The sequence below is a fragment of the Pseudochaenichthys georgianus genome, chromosome 17 (genome assembly GCF_902827115.2).
Source record: "Pseudochaenichthys georgianus chromosome 17, fPseGeo1.2, whole genome shotgun sequence".
Lineage (NCBI taxonomy): Eukaryota > Metazoa > Chordata > Actinopteri > Perciformes > Channichthyidae > Pseudochaenichthys > Pseudochaenichthys georgianus.
Window position 1 is genome coordinate 4,863,653 of NC_047519.1, and position 23,589 is coordinate 4,887,241.

Consider the following 23,589-nt stretch of genomic DNA (forward strand, 5'->3'; position numbering starts at 1 on the left):
TACGTTTTAAAATGCTTAATAAGCACCGTAACTTTCATGATATCATTTCTCCGTCATAATCGGTTGTTTCTGTGAACGGCCGAATGTTGTGTGACGGCAAATGCTGCGGCTGTAAGGCATTGTGGGGCAGCATTTTCTCCTCTCCATTCGGTGAGGAAGGTCCAGTGGTTCCTAAGCTAAAGGAGGTTATAAAGGAAGTTTGAAACCTCCTTTCCTATCATCTAGAGAATTTGAACGGCACTTGCCATGGCTGCCACTGAGGGACTTCCGGGTAATTTCACTCGGTTAGGAAGGGTCCTAAGCTAAATGGACTATTGGAACGGAACCCTAGTCCAGCCCAGTCAGAGTGTGTGCCCTTGTGTTTCTGCTATGGCTTCTCAGTATTACCCTGACCATGAGCTCCAGAGGCCTGTGGGTGTGAGCAGTACCTGGGCAGACTCTGTGCTGCTCTGGGCCGTGATGGAGATGTACGGCTTGGAGGCTGTGGAGCAGGTGGACGTTCGGGGGGGCACTGGTGGAGGGGTCTTCTTATAGGTGGTGATGCAAGATGAAACTACAAAGAAAGAGAAAGAGGAGAGAAGTTGAGGAAAGTTGATTATTTCACAATGCTATCATTTACAAACTCTGCACCCAGCTGAACATCCGAGGCCGAACTCCTCCTATGAGCTCCACATCCTGTTTTCTAAATCCACAATAAGTAAATAAGGTCAAGTATTATTTTACAGAAGCCATGTAACTGCAACTGTACTGTGAAAGTTGTAAACAGAACAATAGAATGGTGCAGTGATGACATATTGTTGTTGGTGATGAGGTTAGCATGCAAAGGCTCCCTCGACAAAAAACAATAGGATTCTTCCATAGACAATGCAGAAAACAAAAGTACTTAAAGGTGGGGTAGGTAAGTTTGAGAAACCAGCTGGAGTGCGCTAGAATTTGAAAATACACAGCTGGAAAACATCTGCCACTTCCTTACAGAGCCCCTCCTCCAACACACACGAACACGCACATGACCAATGAGGGCACGAGATAAGTTTGTGCACAGATGGAAGGCTGACAGGCAGGTAGGCCATCCAGTTACTTTAGCCGGCTCAGATGATTGGTCGTGCTTTTTACAGTACTACGGCTTCCACAGATGACATTTCTTTATGGATTTATTGTCAAAGCACTTTAGATATTCATTGCTATCGGGATGTTAAGAGCATTCCATGGAATATAACAAGAAGTGTATCTCAAGCCGGATTCTCAAACGTACCTACCCCACCTTTAAATGCTTACTGATTTCAGGTTTTAGGACTCATTGCTGCACCACTTGATTGGATCTGACTCCAGCCACACTGTCATTTTTATTTCCTAGTTTCTGTTGTAACAAGGTGATGTTCTGGAAAATCTGAAAATTTTAACCTGTTCCTTAGTTCAAAAACATTATTTGAAGAGAAATATATGTATTGATCATGAACCCATATCAAAAATATTCATATACAATTACATGCTGATTGTGTGATTATTTATAAAATGCACAAATACTGCAGAGTGAGACTGTGTTGATTTATTTGAATGAAAGGTTAAGAGAAGTGGGAGACAGGTTCATCCAACTGTAGAGTGCTGTATAACATGGGATACCACAGTGAGTGTTGTTGGAAATACATATTTAAAAAGCATTTGAAATACAGTTCCAGAACGTTCATTTTAGTGTGGTTAGTGTAAGTAAACACTTGTTTGTCAAAAGCAAATCTGAGTGTGACTAGGGCTGCCCCCTCCCAGATGATTAGTCCACTCAGATCTCTCGAGGTGCTTAGTCTGCTTTTGTTGAATCATTTTCTTTAAGAAACTTCTGAGAACATCTGTGGTAAACACAACATTTAAACTGGTGCTTTTGCAGATTGCAGAAAACAATTTTATAAATAGTAAATTGATTCAACTAATTGATAGGTGTGTCAAGTTAGCTAAGATTTGTTTAAGTTGAGGACAGTTGTTCAACCTATAAAGTACCACACTTTAACATTGAAGACAGCAGTCATATGCTGTCTCATATGAGAGCATTTATAGTGATGGGTCGTTAGCGAACGATTCGTTCTTTTTGAACGAATCTTTGAAGTGAACGAATCTTTGAAGTGAACGAGATGAACTGATTCCTCCCACAAAACGATTCGTTTGTTTGAGTTGCCGCCTTCCGCCAAAAGCTAAAGAGAAAGCTGTTCGCGAACGACGAACTTAAAGAACTGGCGCTGTTTCCTACAGTGTACTGTAATCAGAGTCCTCTCACCTGAGCTCCGACACACACACACACACGCACACGCACACGCACACGCACACGCACACGCACACACACACACACACACACACACACACACACACACACACACACACACACACACACACACACACACACACACACACACACACACACACACACACACACACACACACACAGGAGCGGGACATCCTCCTCAACCTGTCCGCAATAAAGAGGACAGATACCTGAACCGTCCAGCTAGCTTAGCGATAAATACACACTTCGTTGTATTCTCCTCCCCTGTCGGCCCTAAAAGCTTCAGAGGGCGGATACCTGAGCTCCATAGCGTCCCGCTAATGTGAAACACACAGCGTTAGCGGGACATTCTCCTCCCCCTGTCGGCACTAAAAGCTTCAGAGGGCGGATAGCTGGGCTCCGTAGCGTCAAGCTAGCTTAGCCCCTAGCTTAGCGATAAATACACACAGCGTTGTATTCTCCTCCCCCTGTCGGCCCTAAAAGCTTCAGATGGTGGATACCTGAGCTCCATAGCGTCCCGCTAATGTGAAATACACACACACAGCGTTAGCGGGACATTCTCCTCTCCTTGTCGGCCATAAAAGCTTCAGAGGGCTGGGCTCCATAGCGTCCCACTAGCTTAGCCGCTAGCTAAAGGTAAACATAGATGAACTAGAGAATATGAATAAATCGTCGCCGATGTAGAGGATATCTTTTTTTATTCACTTTGAACTCGGCCAAATGGAGTTTAATGCTTTGGGATTTAAGTTAGGCCACATATTACGTGCATGGGTTTGAAAGTATAACGTGCTAGCCTGCTGTAATACATCGTATAGTCAGGCACACATTTATGAGATTTATCAATGGCCAATTATATTTCTTAAATAATATGTAGCCTATTCCCAGAGCATAATTCATGGGGCAACAAGGTGAGGTGTAAAATGTGTTTTGATATCATAAATGTTACGCCAGCAAACTTCTTGTACGGACTTCGGTAGTAGTGAAGACTCACTGAACGAATTAAGTACAAAGACGAATCGTAAGCGAACGTGCAAATCACCAGAAGTCGTTCGCGAACCGGTGAACGAATCAGTGAACGAATCTTTCAAGTGAACTGAATCAAAAGATTCGTGTCCCCGAAGGGAATCGGAAGTCCCTCAATGTCATGGCCCCACCCCTTTTTGGGTGAATATGTATACACTGTCATTTGACTGGCCGTAAATACAGGAAGTTCTGAATTGTTTGCCCATCACATAAAAAAAATATGAAAACCGTGCAAGAGCCCGATTAAGAGGGTCAGATAATGTTATTGGAGATTGATGATCGGTGAAGTTTTATGGTTTGATTTAAATCAAGAGGATCAATATCCTGTCAGTCTGCCTATGGACGAGTGGCAGGCAGCAGCTAACACTCAAACTGGTATTTCCTTGGCTTGTCAGTGTTTAGGCTAGGTTTCTTTTACAGAAATACGTCCTGTTTCTCGCTTGAGGCCAGGAAAAGTCACTGTGACCTTTTTACCTGTGCTGGACTATGGTGATTTGTTATATATGAATGCACCTGCCCAGGGCCGTTTCCTCCTATATAAAACAAATGTATTAACTGCAAACCAGTAACATAGTATTTTTAATTCTGCATTCACAATTTTAACAAGATCGCCAAGATTATGATGGGAGCAGAGAATTCAAAGTTCAGGTTCAGCCTCAATATATTTGGGGAGAATTAAAAATGAGCCGTCTTTATTTGTAGACAGCCAAGCCCCCTCCTGTGAGTGTTTGGTGAAGCATTATGCTTACAAATTCAATGTAGGATATAAACACGACTAAACTGCAATGATAGCAAAGCTGTGGCTTGGGTTTTTGGGGTAATAAAGTCCAAATCATCGTTGGGCTGACAGCTGAGAAAATGCTGCATCTCTTGCATTTATTGACATAGACATTATCTTTTAAATTGTGGTGTATTTATTGTTCTCTTCAAAGTTAATTTTTCTCTGATATTGTAGGGAGGATGGTCCTCCCTTTCCTCAATGGACGAGCCTCCACTGAGTAAAGTAGAGTTATTAACTAGGTAGCAGTGTTATTTAACACTTTTATTCTGATAAGTATTGTCAAGTTCTCTGGGTTTTTGGCATTTATTTGAGTGTTTGCCCACATTTGAGAGGCTTGAGGGGAAACAGAGGACGCATGGACAACTGGAATCCTTTTTCCTTTTCTTTATTTCAACTTTTCAAGGACACATTAGGATTCTTTCAGGTTGAAAACCTTTATAAAATATTAAAGGACAAAATAAATCAATTACAGCATCTTTTGCTTTGCAATTTAATATATTATAACCTAAATTAATCAGTAACCAAGTATTTTAATCAAACTCAATGTATTTAATAGTTAAATAAGTACTTTAATTTACCTGGTTCCCCACAACCACACATTTGCCATATGTGACCCGCTCTATCGAAATCAGTCGGAAATCGCTCATTTCAAAATAAACGTGGATTTGCGTAAAAAACTAGTTTTTCGGGTGTTTTGTTTGATTTTAAATAAACAAAGTCTTGGCTTTCAGAATATGGAACTTTTATTTCCAAAATCACACGATAAATACATGTTTGAAGCTTGTAAAAGGAAGATGACAGCTCTCCCTCGCGCTCTGTTCTTCCACAGCGCCGCTTCCCCTCCCTCCGCTGACATTATGAATGTATATGTCGGGACAGAATCTATTTTACCGGACAAATTCGAAACTTACCGGTCATGTTTCAATAATAATAATAAGAAGAATGGTGTAGCAAAGTTTCCGTTAGCAGGTAATCACCGGACTATGACAGGATATGCTGATGTTTAAAACTCAGTTAATGGGAGTAATTTTTATATTGCTTCAGTTTAGAATCGTTACAGATCGAAAAGTTCATATTCATTTTTCAATAAATGATTCCACAAACAACATAATTATTACATTCAAACAAACTACTTGTAGTAGATGAAGTACATTATTCAAAAGTTTACATTAACTTTGGATAATAACACAGGAGAAACGGAGCCTCTCTTTTCCCCTCTCCCTCTCTCCTGACAGCAGTGGCGCCAGCAGGGGGGGGCCATGGCCACCCTGATATATTTGTTGGCCCCCCCACTGGCCCCCCCACCACACACACCGCCTCGCCAGTCACGTATGCGTAGTAGTTTATCTGATATTTAACAACAAATACACAGCCAGCGAGTCGCTTGATTTGAGCTTACAACGCTCATACTGCAGCCCCTCCCTCTCCCTCTGCTACCATGGTAACACACTGATACTCAGCGCACCACTCTGATACTCGAGCACACCACGCTGATACTCGTGCGCATCACTCTGATATTCGCAAAGACAGCAGCAGGTTGCAGCAAAACGTTTCTTTCTACTGACTTTTCTACTGACTTGACACAAATCCACCAGACTTCTAGAAGGTGTGTGTGACGAATTGCTTATCTTTCTTACAGTGCAGACGCTTTTCTGCTTGCTCTTGCCTCTGCTTACTTTTTATGCTGATTTTCCTATTCTTATTCTCTGAAAACTTCGAGCAGCGGCTCCTGGACATTAACTTATCACTGGGACAGTTCATCTTCGTAAATAGACGGAGGGTTTCAGCCATATTTCAACATTTTTACGACGACCTCAGTCTTACAGTAGCATGGCCTAGCAACCGCTAAAGCCTGGTAGGCTACTGCATGCTATTTAGCTTAAGCTAGTTGGTAGAAAAATGCCTCCGTTCTCTACAGATGACTTCCACAAACTTCTACAGAAGATGGCTATGTTGGAAATGAAAATGCAATGGTTGGAAGTTAACGTGGAAGTGAATGGACTATGTCGTGGGAATGACACCACTTTACCAGTGTTGCAAAATAATGAAAAAGGGTATGCTAACTCACAGCTAGTTAGCAGCTACAAGGATTCCAAGGAACAGGAGGGCTGTGTACCGGGTAATACATCTACAAGTGGTAGTCCTCCCTGGAAATCTCTGGGTGCAAAGCCTAAGAGTAAATCATTTTCATGGGATTTGGGAGGACGGATAACAGGCAGAGCCCAGCGCTCAGAAATCTGTGATTCGACCGGCTGGCCTGCATTGTTATCACCCAGGAAGAGCGCCTCTTCAACTCCTAAACAGCCGTGGACAGCTGCTAAAGGGAGAATTACAAACAATCCTCCTAAACCACCAAGTGTGCCAATCCAGAACAGATACGCTCCGCTGACCGAGAGCCGGAGATCTCTTTCTGATGACCTGGATAACCCGTCCTCTTTACATAGCAGGGTAAGGACCAATAGCTACTCCAAAAGTAAAAGGCTAGAGGGAAAGCTAACGACTGGGCCCGAAACTCTGATTGTGGGTGACTCTGCTGTAAGAGATGTAAAAGGTCTGTGTAATAAGAACAACACCAAAGTACTCTGTTTTCCCAAGGATGTGGTCTCTGACTTGGCTGAGAAGATCCTGCATATTGGGGCTGAACATCTGACTGTGAAGAATGTGGTACTACACATTGGAACAAATGATGTTGTGAAACAACAGTCAGAAGTGCTGAAAGAAGACTTTAAATGTTTGTTGGAAACTGCCACTTCTCTAAATGCAGATGTGTTCATCAGTGGCCCTCTACCGCCAGTCAGAGGAGGAGTGGAGAGATTCAGCAGATTGTTTGCACTGAACACCTGGCTTTCAACTGTCTATACTGACCATTCTGTTCATTTTATTGACAATTTTAACTTTTTCTGGGACCGCAGACATCTTTTCAAGGCAAATGGAGTTTCAAGTCAGGAGTGAAATTGTTTATCTCTAACATATTCAACTGCCTGCGTCATCAATCTGTTCCCTCTGACAAGGACAAGCGGCAAGAGGAATCAAAACAGGAGAAAGACATAACACATCGCTCAGAAAACCCTGAAGAATTATCACTGCACCCGCCTGAGGAACGTTCTGATTATGGGAGACATATGAGACACACGGAGGAGTCTCCACCGCCCGTCACCCCCCCCCCCCCCCCTGTCAACGCCTTTGAGGATACTCCGTTCACCCTCGCCCACCCTCCTGGAGATCGCTGAACCCACAAAGGAGATACAGAGGGTTGGCACAGATTCCTTCCTGGAGTTCAAAGACCAAACTAAGGCGATATGCAGGGCTGGCACCATGTCCTTTACCCCCGCTCCTCAACGATGCCCACCAAAATCACCATCTCCTCCGTCTTCATCACCGCGCCTACGTCAACCACCTCCCCACCATGGCAGCATGTCCTCTACCCCCGCACCATCTCCCCCGTCTCCATCACCGTGCCTACGTCAACCACCTCCCCTCCCTTCAAGAAAGCATCTGCAGTCTCCGAAGCCTGATAAGAATGTGTGTGTACAAAACACAACAAACTCTTACTGATATGTGATGGGTCCAGGCTCAAGGGCGTATGGCACTCTCAACTCTTTCCAGGACATGCCGGGGCCCTGCCTGCCAGTAGCTTTGCCGATATCTGTGTTGATAGGTAATAGATTAAGAGCGGTGAATCATCTTAGAAACAGGAAGCGCCCAAACGTTTGTGTGAGTTTATCTAATTTAGCAGTGATTCCATATCAGCCACAGCTTGTTACAAAAAACATGACTGATAGTGTGTTTAACGAACTTAAACTAGCTTTATTAAATGGCAGGTCTTTGGCAGGAAAAACATTTTTAATCAATGATTTTATCACTGAGCACAATCTCGATTTTATGTTTTTAACAGAAACTTGGATTGAACAAAATAACAGTGCAGCTGTTCTTATCGAATCAACCCCTCCCAACTTTAGTTTTATGAGTCAGGAAAGAATGCATAAGAAAGGGGGTGGAGTTGCTATTCTGTTCAATGATTCCCTTCAATGCAGGAAGACATCGTATGGAAACTTTGATTCTTTTGAATATGCGGCCCTTCACCTGAAATGCTCCTCTCGAGCTCTGTTCCTAAATATCTATAGGCCACCCAAATACTGTGCAAGCTTTGTTGATGACCTTACTGAACTGCTGTCTATAGTGTGTATTGACTTTGACCGTCTAGTCATTTGGGTGATTTTAACATCCATGTTGACAACCCCCAGGACAGAGGGGCTAAATAACTGTTCTTGATAGCTATGGACTGACTCAGCATGTGACGGAGCCCACGCACAATAAGGGGCACACTCTGGACTTAATTATCTCAAAGGGTCTGAATATCTCTAAGGTTGTGGTGACTGATGTTGCACTCTCTGACCATTCCTGTGTTTTCTTTGAGAGCTCTATTTCTGTTCACAAAAATGTTCAAAAAGAGGTAATCACAAAGCGATATTTAACTGAAAATACTAGGGAAATGTTTACTCAGAATTTTCTACCACACTTCCCCTGCTAACACCTCAGTAAATGAGCTAGTAGATCATTTTAATTCAAAAATTAATTAAGGTAAAGGAAGTGACTGGGAAGAAAATATCTCCATGGAGAAAGGCCATGACCGTGAAAACAGAAAAAAGAGAATGTCGAAAAGCTGAACGCAGGTGGCGAAAAACAAATCTCCAGGTTCACTTTGACATTTATAAAGAGAGACTTGGCCTTTATAATTTGGAATTGAAAAATGCACGACAATCGTTCTTCTCTGACATCATTACCAAAAACAAAAACAACGCACGTGCCTTGTTTGCTACCGTCGACAGACTAACTAACCCCCCAGTGTCAGTAGCCTCTGAATTTCTATCCACCAGGGCGTGCAATGATTTTGCCTTTTTCACTGACAAAATTCAGAAAATCAGACAAGCAGTCATTGCCTCTGCATCAGGAACAGCAAATGTGTTGTCTCCGTGTCCACTTAACATCAATTCAGACATCATGACACAATTCCATTAGATTAATGATAAAAACCTAGAGGACATTATACAACTTCTGAAATCCTCCTCCTGCTGCCTTGATATTATTCCAACAGGATGTTTCAAAGATGTTTTTCCTTGCATGGCCTCAGATCTACTTCATATAGTAAACAAATCTCTTCACTCAGGTGTTTTTCCACAGGCCCTAAAAACATCAGTCATTAAACTGCTCTTAAAAAAGAATAATCTAGATGCTTCAGTAATGAACAATTACAGGCCCATATCAAACCTCCCATTTCTAGGTAAAATCATTGAAAAAGTTGTTTTTCAACAGTTGAGTAATTTCTTGCATTTAAATAACTGTTTGGATGTGTTCCAGTCAGGCTTTCGTCCAAACCACAGCACTGAGACTGCTCTTGTAAAGGTCTTTAATGACATCCACTTAAACACAGACAGTGGCAGAACTTCAGTGTTAGTATTATTAGATCTCAGTGCTTCGTTTGACACTGTTGACCACAGCATATTACTAGACCGACTGGAAAACTGGGTGGGACTTTCGGCAACAGTTCTAAATTGGTTTGAATCCTACTTAAAGGACAGAAACAACTTTGTGTCTATGGGTAAATACACATCTGAGTTGACAAATATGACATGTGGTATTGTTCCCATTCTGTGACCGGTCAACACTAGGTCACAGATGGTCTGTTGTTGTGGGTGCACTGGGACACTTCCTTCTTTGTTGTTTGTGGACTCCAGGGTATGACATCCTCGAGGCCATACGTGACGGACGCAAGTGACTCAGTGTGCCCAACTGGTTAAACTATCTTATCAAGATATGTTGATGACTCTGTGAAACCAGTTAAATGGGCTAACGAGAGAGAGGTTCTCCAGAATTGACGTGGCAACCACCCGTGCAGTCAGACCGTGACTGTGTGACTTGTGATGTGAATTCTCCGGCCGTAACTCCAAATAAACCTCCAGTGTTTGACATCGAAGCTCCTGCTCCACCGTGTCTCCTTCCTGAGTCGGTGACTCCCACTGCATTGCTACACAGAAGTTTCCATAACAGTTGTTATTTCCTATTTTGTTGTGTTGTAGATTACAGACACAGTTAACAATAATTGTAATATTCCAGTTATAAACGACATGAATCAAAGATGTGTTGCTGCATTTTAGTGGTAAAAAAATATGCATTCATCATCATAATTATTCTATATATATATAATTTACAGTGCCTGTAAACCGGAGGAGAACGCTGGCATGTATTCTCCTACTTGAAAGACGGTGGTGGGGGGGAGGAGAAGGAGCCGGTTTTGGGTGCACCCCCTCAACCAGCAAAGCAGACAACAAGGTGATTTTCATCACTTCCTGCCTGCGCTGCGCCGCGTCAAAAATAGGATTCATCCTATATTTTTGAAATTCCTTGCGGCGAGGAGCTTCTGGGACGCTTCGAGCCGCGGCGCAGCGGGTCTGGTGGAATAGCACCCATTGACTAGAGTGGCCGCAATCGCTAAAAACGCTGCAGCGTAAAGCTCAAATTATAGCTTTACGTTCAATTATTGTGACTAAAACCTGACAATGTTTTCAAGAGATTAATACTACACTTTATGCATTTTAAGCTAAAGTGTAATGGATGAAGGGTAATTCCACTGACTACATACATCAAAGTGTGTTTCCAGGTGATGGTGCATGGAGGAAGAACGTTGTGTAAGCCTTCTGTCTCCAGAGAGCTGCGTGGGCTGAAGACTACAAGTTTGAAACTTAAAAATATCAGGGGGTGTGTTAAAAGACTTTCCCAGATCTCTGCATCCCGCTCCTCCTCTGCCTGGCACACTTACGCTCTGCCTGCTTTCTGCTGCTCTTATTTGACACTCTCCTGCTTTTTCTTGTAACTTAACATAAAAAAGAAGAAGTCAATCTTTGAACAGCCCAAACAGTAACCGATCTGATTGTCGGTGGCAAACCAGTGATTATCAAGTTCTGATCTCATCAGTTCATTTCTTTAGTTACTTGACTCTGTTAACTGCAGTACTTAATGCACTCTTGAAAAATAATAATCTAGAAATGATTGAACCGTTACCAAATTCACAGAAAACTTGAGGTCTGCTTCAATTCTCAGTTCTTTTGAATCAGGACCGAGAACATGTGCCTTTTATTAAATTCAATTTCGGAGGAATTATTCGTATGCACTGTACTGTAGTTTTAATTCTGTCTTATTCTATTTTAGCCTTAATCCTCTTTATTTGTGTATTTTTCATTTTCTACGGATGAATGTTGGCAGCTGTGGAATGGTGAGAGGACCTTGAGTTTTTGTAAAAGGAAAGATTACATGAGCCTCGTTGGATCACCTTTGGATGATGCTCGAGGTTACTACACCACCATTACTCCATTTTCTGCTTCCATGCCACAGTGTAACACAGCAATTTATTTCATCCATATCCGCATTGTTAGAAAATCTGTAGCCAAGCTTCTTATTCAGCCAGTGGCTCCAGATAATCCAAATATAGATGTGAAATGACATTATTCATGCTTGTGTGTTCATAAATAACATGCAGCCTGAGGGGCAGATAAACCACCGCGTTAGCGCCACAGCTAGCTGCTGATATATATCAATGCACAGCTGGAAATAAACAGAAAAAACAACACAGCCACATAGCAACAAAACACGGCCTCTCGTCCTTTCATACACACATATTAACCCCTTTAACAGTCACTACTGGAGAGAGCAAATGTTAAAACTGTGAAATCTCCATGGCTCATAAGCTAGCTCTCTACAGCACTACACTGTACTACTACATCTTCTTCAACGCTAGTACGACTCCAAGGGTGGTAATGTTGGTCAGTTCACCTGCAAAATATATTTTCTTTCTTTTTCATTTTGTATTTCACTTTTATCTTTGTTTTTCTTGTTTCCTTTGTGGTGATTAATCTATGCTGTATGTAAAAATATGAGTTTTTATTTGGAAAAAGTGCATCTGTTCAATGAAAAAAGCAAATCAATAAAAAGTAAAACATTAAATAAATGTAAAATGTCGGTTAATCTACAACTGAAAATCGGTCAGAGTTTATAGGTTAGATTGCCATGAAAACCACTCATGGAGCCGAGAAGATGATCTAAATGACTGGATCATCTGACTTTTTATCAAAGTCAGCAAATGGACAGTTCAAATAAAGAAATCTCAACATCATTGGGCAATATTCAATCATGCCCTCAAGATAAGTTGTCATAACTTGATGACCTTTCTTCTAGCGCTTTCTTCTGGTCAAAATTAAAATCTAAATCTGCTTACAATAAGTGCAATTAACCATAAAGATACAAACACAGAACAACAAGATACATCCAGATATAGAGGATTCAAATTAGCCAACCAACGTGCTGATCCATTAGTTTAAAATGGGCTAAACCGTTGAAGGAGGAATGTTGTTTTGTGTAAGGTTTAATATCCAAGGGGCGGGCGAGTTTTCACTCTGCGACTGTCACAAGTTAGACACTTCTATTATTGTTTGTTTCATGCCTCATCTAAACTCTCCTGTCATTTCAGATCCCGCTTTCCTCCAGGCCCTTGTAATCAGCTCATTTCCCTCACCTGGTCTCCTCAGCCCTTCCCCTCACCTGTTACTCATTCCCTCATCACTCCACAGTATTTATACCACCTCATTATCAGTTGTCCTTTGCCAGATTGTCTTGTCGTTTCCGCCAAGCTCTCCAGTGAGTGTTGTGCTCTAGTCCCGAGTTTTGTCCTGCCCAGTTTTTGATTCCTGCCTGTCTGACGGATTTAATGATTTTGACTCTGCCTGTCCTTGACCTGGAATAAACTGAACATTACTATACTGGTTGTATCTGAGTCGTGCTATTGGGTTCTGATCTGTACCTGTGATCGTGACAGTACAATCTGGCCAAACATGAATCCAGCCGACTCAGCGACAGAACCGCCTTCACACGATATCGTGTTACAACGCCACGAGCAGCAGCTTACCTTCATGGCTGAAGCGATGCAGGAGATGGCCGCTCGTTACGAACGGACCTTTGTGAATCTCCGTGATCATCTTCAGACCCGTCCTGCAACGGTCCATGGCCCGGAACTAACTCCAGCTTCCGCTGTTGGAATCCAGAGTCCTCCGGCATCGGATGCACGCCTGCCTCCTCCCGAACGCTACTCTGGAGCCCCAGGTTCGTGCAGACCATTCCTGGTCCAATGTTCCCTCGCCTTCGAGCTTCAGCCTTCCCAACAGAAAGATCCCGGGTGGCGTATATTGTCTCTCTTCTCACGGGCAAAGCTAAAGACTGGGGTACCGCCGAATGGGAAAGACAATCCTCTGCCTGCTCGTCTGTAAGCGTATTCTCCGCTGAACTGCGTAAAGTTTTTGATCACGCCACACCCGGAAGAGAGGTAGCTCGTGGACTGTTTAACCTGGTGCAAGGAGAGAGATCTGTGTCCGATTACTCCATCGAGTTTCGTACCATAGCCGCCGAGAGTAACTGGAATGCTTCTTCACTTCTCGATGCCTTCTACAACGGTCTGTCGGATCGCCTTAAAGACGAGCTGGCAGCTAGGGACCTTCCTGCTGATTTAGATGAGCTGGTGGCTCTCTCTATCCGCATTGACTGCCGTCTGCGGGAGCGGAGGAGAGAGAGGGTTTTCTCCGTCGCCCCTCAGGCTCCGCCTCTCCCGTCAGCGCATGCTCCTGAACAGGTGAGAGGAGGATTTTCTAACTCGTCTGAACCAATGCAGCTGGGGCGGGCCCGGCTCTCCGAGGCAGAACGACAGCGCCGCCTGCGGGACAACTGCTGTCTTTACTGCGGCCAGCAGGGTCATCTTGCCTTCTCTTGTCCTGTAAAAGACAGGGCTCACCAGTCATCCAGAGGGCGCTGGTGAGCCGTATGATTTTAGAAATGCCCTCTCGACCCCTAACCCATGCTCAGCTGAGCTGCTTGGGGAAAATGCACACTGTGGCAGTTCTTATTGACTCTGGTGCTGACGCCAGTCTTTTGGACATAACACTGGCCTTTCAAATGGGACTTGGTCGGGAGGCTTTGGAGAAGCCCATCAATGCTACAGCTCTAGATGGTCGTCTTCTCTGCAGAGTGACACACCGTTCAACTCCAGTTCAAATGAGCATGTCAGGTAATCACAGCGAAACACTCTCTTTTCACCTTATCCATGCACCACATCAGCCTGTCATTTTGGGGTTTCCTTGGTTAAGGAGGCATAATCCTCATATAGATTGGGCTTCAGGGACTATTAGAGAGTGGAGTGCTCATTCTCATGCTGTCTGCTTAAGATCTAGTTCCTCAATTGATTCCAGTCAGCCGAGGATCTCTGAATGTGAAGACCTTTCCGGTGTTCCCAAGGATTACTGGGACCTTAAAGAGGCCTTTAACAAAGTTCGGGCCACCTCACTCCCGCCTCATCGCGCTAATGACTGTCCTATTGACCTGTTACCTGGTACTTCTCCTCCTAGAGGTCGACTTTTTTCTTTATCGGCTCCTGAAACTAAGTCAATGGAGAAGTATATCAATGACTCTTTCGATGCAGGGCTTATCCGGCCTTCATCATCTCCTGCTGGTGCAGGGTTTTTCTTCGTGGGTAAGAAGGATAAGACTCTGCGCCCATGCATTGACTACAGAGGACTCAATAACATCACTGTCAAGAACAGGTACCCCCTTCCACTTGTTTCCTCTGCATTTGAACTGTTACAAGGCGCTACTATTTTTACCAAGCTGGACCTACGTAACGCGTACCATTTGGTGAGAATCAGGGAGGGGGACGAGTGGAAGACGGGATTTAATACTCCTAGTGGACATTATGAGTATTTAGTCATGCCTTTTGGACTCACCAATGCACCTGCAGTCTTCCAGGGGTTGGTGAATGATGTTCTGCGGGATCTTCTCAATATCTGTGTTTTTGTATACCTGGATGACATTTTGATTTTTTCCAAGTCTAAACAGGAGCATGTGGTCCATGTTCGCCTAGTCCTCCAGAGGCTCTTGGAGAACCACCTCTTTGTCAAGGCCGAGAAGTGTGTGTTCCACACCACAGAAGTCCCTTTCCTGGGATTTGTGGTCTCCACCGGAAACATCAAGATGGATCCTGAAAAGACCAAGGCGGTCACTGACTGGCCACGCCCTTCAACACGCAAGGAGCTCCAACGCTTTCTGGGTTTTGCCAACTTCTACCGGAGGTTTATTCGAAACTACAGTTTGGTGGCAACCCCTCTCACAGCTCTCACCTCTCAGAACATTCCCTTCCGGTGGTCCTCGGTGGCCGAAGGGGCTTTTGGTGAGTTAAAGTCACGCTTCACCTCTGCTCCCATTTTGATTTTTCCAGACTCTACTCGGCAGTTTACTGTAGAGGTAGATGCGTCGGACACTGGAGTTGGGGCAGTTCTTTCTCAACGGTCGGCCGAGGATCAGAAGATGCACCCGTGTGCCTTCTTCTCCCGGAAGCTGTCTCCAGCAGAAAGAAATTACGACATTGGAAATCGAGAACTGTTGGCAGTGAAACTTGCCCTGGAAGAATGGAGACACTGGTTGGAGGGAGCAGAGCAGCCTTTTGTGGTCTGGACGGATCACAAAAATTTGGAGTACATCCGTTCAGCTAAGCGGCTGAACTCTCGGCAAGCCAGGTGGGCTCTGTTTTTCACACACTTTGATTTTTCTCTTTCATACAGACCTGGTTCTAAGAACATCAAACCTGACGCCCTGTCTCGCCAGTTCCAGCCAGAGAGCTCTCCATCTCATTCTGAGAATATCATCGCTTCTACATGTGTCATTGGTCTGGTGACCTGGGAGGTGGAGGATAAGGTCAAGCGCTCTCATGCGGAACACCCAGCCCCAAGTGCCTGTCCTGTTAACCGTCTGTTTGTTCCTCTCCGTACCCAGGTTCTCCAGTGGGGTCATAACTCTCGCCTGGCTTGTCACTCAGGAGTGATACGGTCCCTAGCCCTGATTCGACAGCGATTTTGGTGGTCTTCCATGGAGAAGGATGCCAAGGAATTCATTGCTGCTTGCCTAGTCTGCTCTCAAAATAAGACTTCACGCCAAGCTCCCTCCGGTCTTCTTCATCCCTTGCCTATTCCTCATCGTCCCTGGTCCCACATCGCCTTGGATTTTGTCACCGGACTACCACCCTCAGACGGTAACACAGTCATACTCACAGTCATAGACCGGTTTTCCAAGTCTGCCCGGCTTATTCCATTAACCAAATTACCTACTGCCAAAGAAACGGCTGAAATCATGCTACAACATGTGTTCAGGCTGCATGGTCTCCCCAGTGACGTTGTGTCTGATCGGGGACCACAATTTACTTCTCGTTTTTGGTCCGAGTTTTGCAGGCTGCTGGGAGCCAGTGTCAGTCTCTCGTCCGGATTTCATCCCCAGTCCAATGGTCAAGCAGAGCGAATGAACCAGGAGATGGAGACTGCCTTACGCTGTCTAGCTTCCTCCACTCCCTCCTCCTGGTCGAGGCAGCTTCTATGGGTTGAGTATGCCCACAACACCCTTCCTAGTTCTGCTACTGGTCTTTCTCCATTCCAATGCTCCCGCGGATACCAGCCGCCCCTTTTCCCGGCACATGAACGGGAGGCCAGCGTCCCATCTGCACAGGCGTTTGTAAGCCGATGTCGACGCATGTGGTTAAAGGCCCGCTCCGCGCTCCTGCGCTCTTCCGACCGTTATCAACGGACCGCCAATCGCCGTCGCAAGCCAGCTCCACAGTACTCCCCAAGGCAACGTGTCTGGCTCTCCACACGGGATCTCCCTCTCAGAGTGGAGTCAAAGAAGTTGTCTCCCCGTTTTGTAGGCCCATTTCCCATAGCTAGGATTATCAATCCTGCAGCTGTCCGCCTGCGTCTGCCCCCTTCTATGAGGATTCATCCTACCTTCCACGTGTCCAAGATCAAACCAGTTAATGTGAGCCCTCTTCAGCCCCCCTCTACACCCCCACCACCACCCCGGACTATCGACGGGGAGACTGTTTACACTGTCCGTCGCCTCATCAAGTCCCGGCGACGTGGTAGAGGGTTGCAGTACCTGGTACACTGGGAGGGTTATGGTCCTGAAGAGCGTTCATGGGTGCCCGCTCGCAGTATCTATGACCCATCTCTCATTACTGACTTTCACCAGGCCCATCCCGATCAACCCCGTAGGACGTCAGGAGCCGTCCATAGAGGGGGGGTTCTGTCACAAGTTAGACACTTCTATTATTGTTTGTTTCATGCCTCATCTAAACTCTCCTGTCATTTCAGATCCCGCTTTCCTCCAGGCCCTTGTAATCAGCTCATTTCCCTCACCTGGTCTCCTCAGCCCTTCCCCTCACCTGTTACTCATTCCCTCATCACTCCACAGTATTTATACCACCTCATTATCAGTTGTCCTTTGCCAGATTGTCTTGTCGTTTCCGCCAAGCTCTCCAGTGAGTGTTGTGCTCTAGTCCCGAGTTTTGTCCTGCCCAGTTTTTGATTCCTGCCTGTCTGACGGATTTAATGATTTTGACTCTGCCTGTCCTTGACCTGGAATAAACTGAACATTACTATACTGGTTGTATCTGAGTCGTGCTATTGGGTTCTGATCTGTACCTGTGATCGTGACAGCGACAGTAGATGTATAGACTTTCTGCTGTCCTGATATCAATGGGGAGCTCGTTCCACCATTTTGGAGCCAGGATAGCAAACAGGTGTGTTTTAGCTGAGAGAGTAGTGAGCCGATTGGCCAATGCAGAGCGAAGTGCACATACTGGAGTGTAAGATGTATCTATTGATGAAAGGCCTGAGGCCTGTACTACAAAGCCGGATTTTCGCATAGCGAGGTAACTTCAGGATAAACTCTGGGTTTCCGGTCCTACGACGCTGGTTCTCTTCTTACCGGGGTAGATCCAACCCAGTCTCACAAAAAAACGTGTAATAACTACGTTGGTCCACAACTTGGGATGTAGTATTTCTACAAAAACGCCTCTGAAATTGTAAGATCCCTACGTTTTTTTTCACCATTCATTCCAATGGCTGGCGTCTATGTCACGTGATCTTCAAATTTCTCCCTGCAGAAAAAAAAAACATGGCCGACATTCATTTTATTCTCGGAAAATGCCTATTTTAAGGTTAGTTTGGCCATTAAAATGCGTTTTGATGTCATTTGATGCGAGAAATATGAGTTGTTTTTTCAGATTATGTGTGCAGTGGATGTACATGATCTTTAGTTTGCTAGTTATTACGAAGATTACTTCAGGAAATTGTGTCCATACAACGTTTTCATTGTTACCAAGGTGGTTGCTAGGGACGCTGCTATCGATATTATTTCTGTTATGTTGTGTAACTGTTTAATGGTGTTATCTTTATTGCGACCCCCTTCCCCGTCAATTTATAGTGTTGGTTCACAGCGCAAACGTATTAGTTTATCAAAATCCGCATCTAAAATTGTGGCATAGATACGTTATTTTCCCCTGTGCAATTCTCCATTTACTCAACAATAACATTATCCTTGTGTTTATTTGTTTGATTAATAAACACAAGTTGGAGTCCGTCAGGACCGAGGGTCGGAGCAGCTCATTTGCTTTACAGAACATTACACCCGGAAGTAAGTATTCTCTCCGCTTCGCTTGACAAACCCCGTGATAGTCCTCAAGCTCTGTGATTGGATGTTTGAGTGTGCGCCGAGGGTTACGCCGAGCGTCGAACAGCACTTTGAAATGGGATGAAACCACGGCAGACTGTCCAAAACCGCGTCCCCCCCTCCCCCACCCCGTCCCCAGAACTACACATGCTGGCTATTCTGTTTCGCAACATGTTCTCTATCTATGGCACGTCTCTACTGGGAGTTGTAGTTTTAAAAGACGTTTTCGTATTTCCCATAATAAGAAGTTGCCAGTATTAAACTGTGTACATCCCTGGAGGTTTAGGGAATAGGAAACACTCAAATGTAAAACATATAATTAATAAATGGGTGAAAATTGCTTGTGCCCATAATGGGAAGCATTAATATATACCCACATGCCAGCTAAGGTCAGAAGAGCTTTATTTAACAGCTGGTCTTATGTCTGTGACCCCTCCTGTTGTTAATTGATAAGCCTGAAACATACACTTGTCAAGGTTCAGAGGCACATTTAGCAAATATGGCAGTAGCCATCGACCATCTTAAGATAAGACATACTTTATTGATCTCAAGTTGGAAACATTTGCGTTACATCAGCATGTGTAACAGTTGTAAATATGCAGTGGTGTTTATTTGTAAATCATTTAGTATAATCACACAAATTCTGTGTTTTATATTTAATAATTCTGTGTTCTTTATTTATTGAATGTTCAATACCTGACAAGGTCGGAGATGAACAACTTGGGTCGCAGGTTCCTCAACAGCGCATTACAAGACATCTATCAATATGTGTGTATACCTCCACCATTAAACTGTCGTATTCTGCACATTTCTTATACTATCTACATACATCTTATAAGAGTATAATACATATGTATAATATCAGTTAAAATAAGGGCTTCACCATAGTTAACATTGCTGGAGGTATACACACATATTGATAGATGTCTTGTAATGCACTATTGAGGAACCTGCGACCCAAGTGTTTCATTCAGTGCAGAACTACACCATAGTTGTGTAGGCCTATATGATATGTCAATAAACCTTAGAACATCTTGAAATCTTGAAAGTGATGTGCAAAATAGTCATTATATAGTCTTTAATTAACTATTAGTAGAGAATAACGAGTAATGAATATACTTTATAGGGATCCTATTAATATCTAATAATGAAATTCAATAACATGCTTTAATCACTAGGTGTCCCTTTATATCAGCTGTGCACCTTTATGGTGTAAATACAGCCTATCTACCAATTGGATCAAATATAAAAGTCAGCCGAATTAGTGTTGATACTGCAAGGAGACGCATTGTGTGAAAAGAAATGTAAGATGTTGTTTAATGGCTGATATATTTATGATCCACGTCACGTTTTCAGTTCCTCATGTTTGTCTAGAAGTCTTCTCATCAGGGCTCTATAAATACAGAACTACGGCAGATATGTAATATTTAATACAGCCGAACCGTGTATTACAATGCCGTTATGTGATGACCTCCAAAGAGAAAAGCAAGCACACTCGGAATAAAGTATTATTTAAAAAAAAAAAAAAATGTTTTCGGTCTGTTACCGGTATTTGTTTATTACGATGTGATGTGATGTGTGATGTGAGATGCGAGACTGGGTTGGATAATTGCACAGGGGAAATAACGTATCTATGCCACAATTTTAGATGCGGATTTTGTTAAACGAATACGTTTGCGCTGTGGACCAACACTATAAATTGACGGGGAAGGGGGTAGCAATAAAGATAACACCATTAAACAGTTACACAACATAACAGAAATAATATCGATAGCAGCGTCCCTAGCAACCACCTTGGTAACAATGAAAACGTTGAATGGACACAATTTCCTGAAGTAATCTTCATAATAAATAGCAAACTAAAGATCATGTACATCCACTACACATATAATCTGAAATAACAACTCATATTTCTCACATCAAATTACATCAAAACGCATTTTAATGGCCAAACTAACCTTAAAATAGGCATTTCCATCGAGAATAAAACGAATGTCGGCCATGTTTTTTTTTTTCTGCAGGGAGAAATTTGAAGATCACGTGACATTGGAAATGAATGGTGAAAAAAACGTAGGGATCTTACAATTTCAGAGGCGTTTTTGTAGAAATACTACATCCCAAGTTGTGGACCAACGTAGTTATTACACGTTTTTTTGTGAGACTAGGTTGGTAGATCTCCATGGTAACTTATGCTGAACGGCAAACCAGGGGCCTATACTACGAATCTAGTTCAACATATCCTGGATATATTTTGAGTTATCCAGTTGACTTAATCCAAAACAAAGCCGCTCTCGCTAAACTGTCCTACAACGCTGGCTATCAACTCGATCGCTCAATCCAGCCGTGTCCTATCTAGTTAGGTGCGCGTTCACATGAAAGGGGTGGTATTTGGAGCATTCGACCAATCACAAACATGGAGAAGCATACTGACCAACCCTGTCTCCTAAAAATTACGTTCCCACAGAACTAAACTGCATTCTCAATTACGTTTAGCTAGAAACGTATTTTCTCCCACGTTACGTTTCTTATGAACGTATCTTACATTTTCTACATATCTTTGCCATTTATTGTCTTGTTTGTAATGATGATAATAGTCATTTATAAATATCATTTTAGAGCACACATTTGAAATCGAGAATCGGGCTCGATATATGGTTAAATTAAAATCAGTAGGCGAGGCTGTAATTTCTCCAGCTGTTACTCTCATGAGCGAGGCAGAACATAATAGTTTGATCATACCAAAAAGCTGCTGCGTCGTTCATTGCACCTCAAACATTAAAACAAATCCAGAGTTACGTGTTTCTGTTCCTCCTCTAAGAAGAAAGGACAGTAACAGAAGAGCTCTGTGGCTTCAGGCTTGATCGCCGTTCAAATGACAGCGTTCGTTTCCCCAAAAGTGGGCGGGGCTGTAAAGTGAAGTAGATTTTACTCTCATCTATTATTCAAAACCATTCTATTTATTCTAACGTAAATTACATGCCAGTGTTTTATCTTTTTATTTATTTGTTTTTATTTTAAATCGTATAATGTCTGACTTTTTTTGTGAGGAAAAGAAATGGGGCTCAGAGCCTCAAAATACTGAAATCTGTATTTTTTTAAATCTTTTCCTTCTAATTTATTATTCTTTTCTAAATAACACACTGTTATTTACTCAACAATAACACACAATTATCCTTGTTTTTATTTATTCATTTAATTCTATAATCTTGGGCTTTTTAGCCGTAAATAAAGTCACCGGAAACAGACGGGACATTTTGAGAGATACACACCACAAACCCACTAAACTGATTACCAAAGATCCTAAGCTTGAAGCTTGTTGATTGGATGTTTTAGCCGCAATGCACGCTGGGATATGGTGTTAATAAGATATGATATCCGACAACGAAAAATAAAATAATACCTAATTCAGAGTGTGCTTGCTTTTCTCTTTGGAAGTCATCACATAAAGGCATTGTAATACACGGTTCGGCTGCATTAAATATTACAGATCTTTCGTAGTTCTTTATTTATAGAGCCATGATGAGAGAGACAAACAGGAGAACTGCTGCCAAAACTGAATACTTGACGTGGATCATAAATATATCAACAATTAAACAACATCTTCAATTTCTTTTCACAAAATACGTCTCCTTGCAGTATCAACACTAATTAGGCTGACTTTTATATTTGATCCAATTGGTATATAGGTTATATTTACACCATAACGGTGCACAGCTGATAGAAAAGGACTTGTAGTTTTTAAAGATATTACTGATTTTCTTTGAATATCAGAATGTAAATACTGAGTTGAGAGAATAGTCAGGGGATTTGGGTGATGGGAGACACATCTATGGAATCACAATTTCAATAGCTTACCATTAAATGACGTATAGCCTATGCCTTTCTGTCTGTGATGTTTTACAAATCAGATATTAATGTGTAGAAGTAAAACAAGAGAAATAGTATAGCAATATCCTGTAAAAACATGAATAAAACCACACATCTTCAGATGTTATACATAAGTGTCTACACTAATAATACAAAGTTATTATTAATATGCTGTGTGTACCTTGTGTGCACGGCCTAGTGGTTAAAGCATGTTATTGAATTATTTTTGTTGAATAATCTTATTTGATTAAAACAATATTAAGAGTACATACTTTCATAGGGGGAAAGTAGAAGGTCAATGATAGAAATATAGAATATAAAAAGTCAAGAAGATACTAAGTGATCTCTACAATAAAACAGTTTAGTGCCGGATGTACACAGATATTAATAGGAGGATGTGCAAAACAGAAAAACGAATTAACCTTTATTAACACTTTAAAGAATACTTTAGGTTAAGGTCTTCTTTTAAACAAGAAAAAAGCTTAGGGGGTATCTATCTATAGATAAATATTAAGCCTGACAAAGTACTTAACGTCTAAAATATTGCTTTCCTGCAATGTTAACTATGTTGAAGCACTTATTTTAACTGATATTATACACATTAATTATACTCTTATGTATGTAGATAGTATAAGAAATGTGCAGAATATGACAGTTTAATGGTGGAGGTATACAGTACACACATATTGATAGATGTCTTGTAATGCGCTGTTGAGGAACCTGCGACCCAAGTTGTGTATAAGATCAATACACCTTAGAAAATCTTGAAATCTTGAAAGGGATGTGCAAAATAGCCATTATACAGTTTTTAATTAACTATTAGTAGAGAATAACGAGTAATGAATATACTTTATAAAGATCTGCAGATAAATGTTTAGTCTTCTCAAGCACCAACTATCAAATATCTCTCCTGATTGTTGCCACTTGACAATCACCTTCCCTGAATTTTACTCAGGTGTAACTAAAGTCTGCTTTAAGGGTTGTTTATATTTCACATCATTAATCAGAATCTGCAAAGTAACTAAACTAAATGTAGTGAAGTAAAAATACCAAATTAACCTCT

At 42.6% G+C, this 23,589-nt stretch overlaps 1 protein-coding gene across 4 annotated transcripts in view; it reads right to left on the reverse strand.

Moving 5' to 3' along the window:
- The window catches only part of LOC117462483 (disks large-associated protein 1-like), a 287,620-nt gene that overhangs the window by 58,345 nt on the left and 205,686 nt on the right, over positions 1-23,589 (reverse strand). For all 4 annotated transcript variants that reach the window (XM_071206261.1, XM_071206263.1, XM_071206262.1 and 1 more), the window contains one exon: positions 429-553. In XM_071206261.1, the coding sequence (XP_071062362.1) occupies positions 429-553 (125 nt within the window). The remainder of the gene's footprint in view (positions 1-428; positions 554-23,589) is intronic.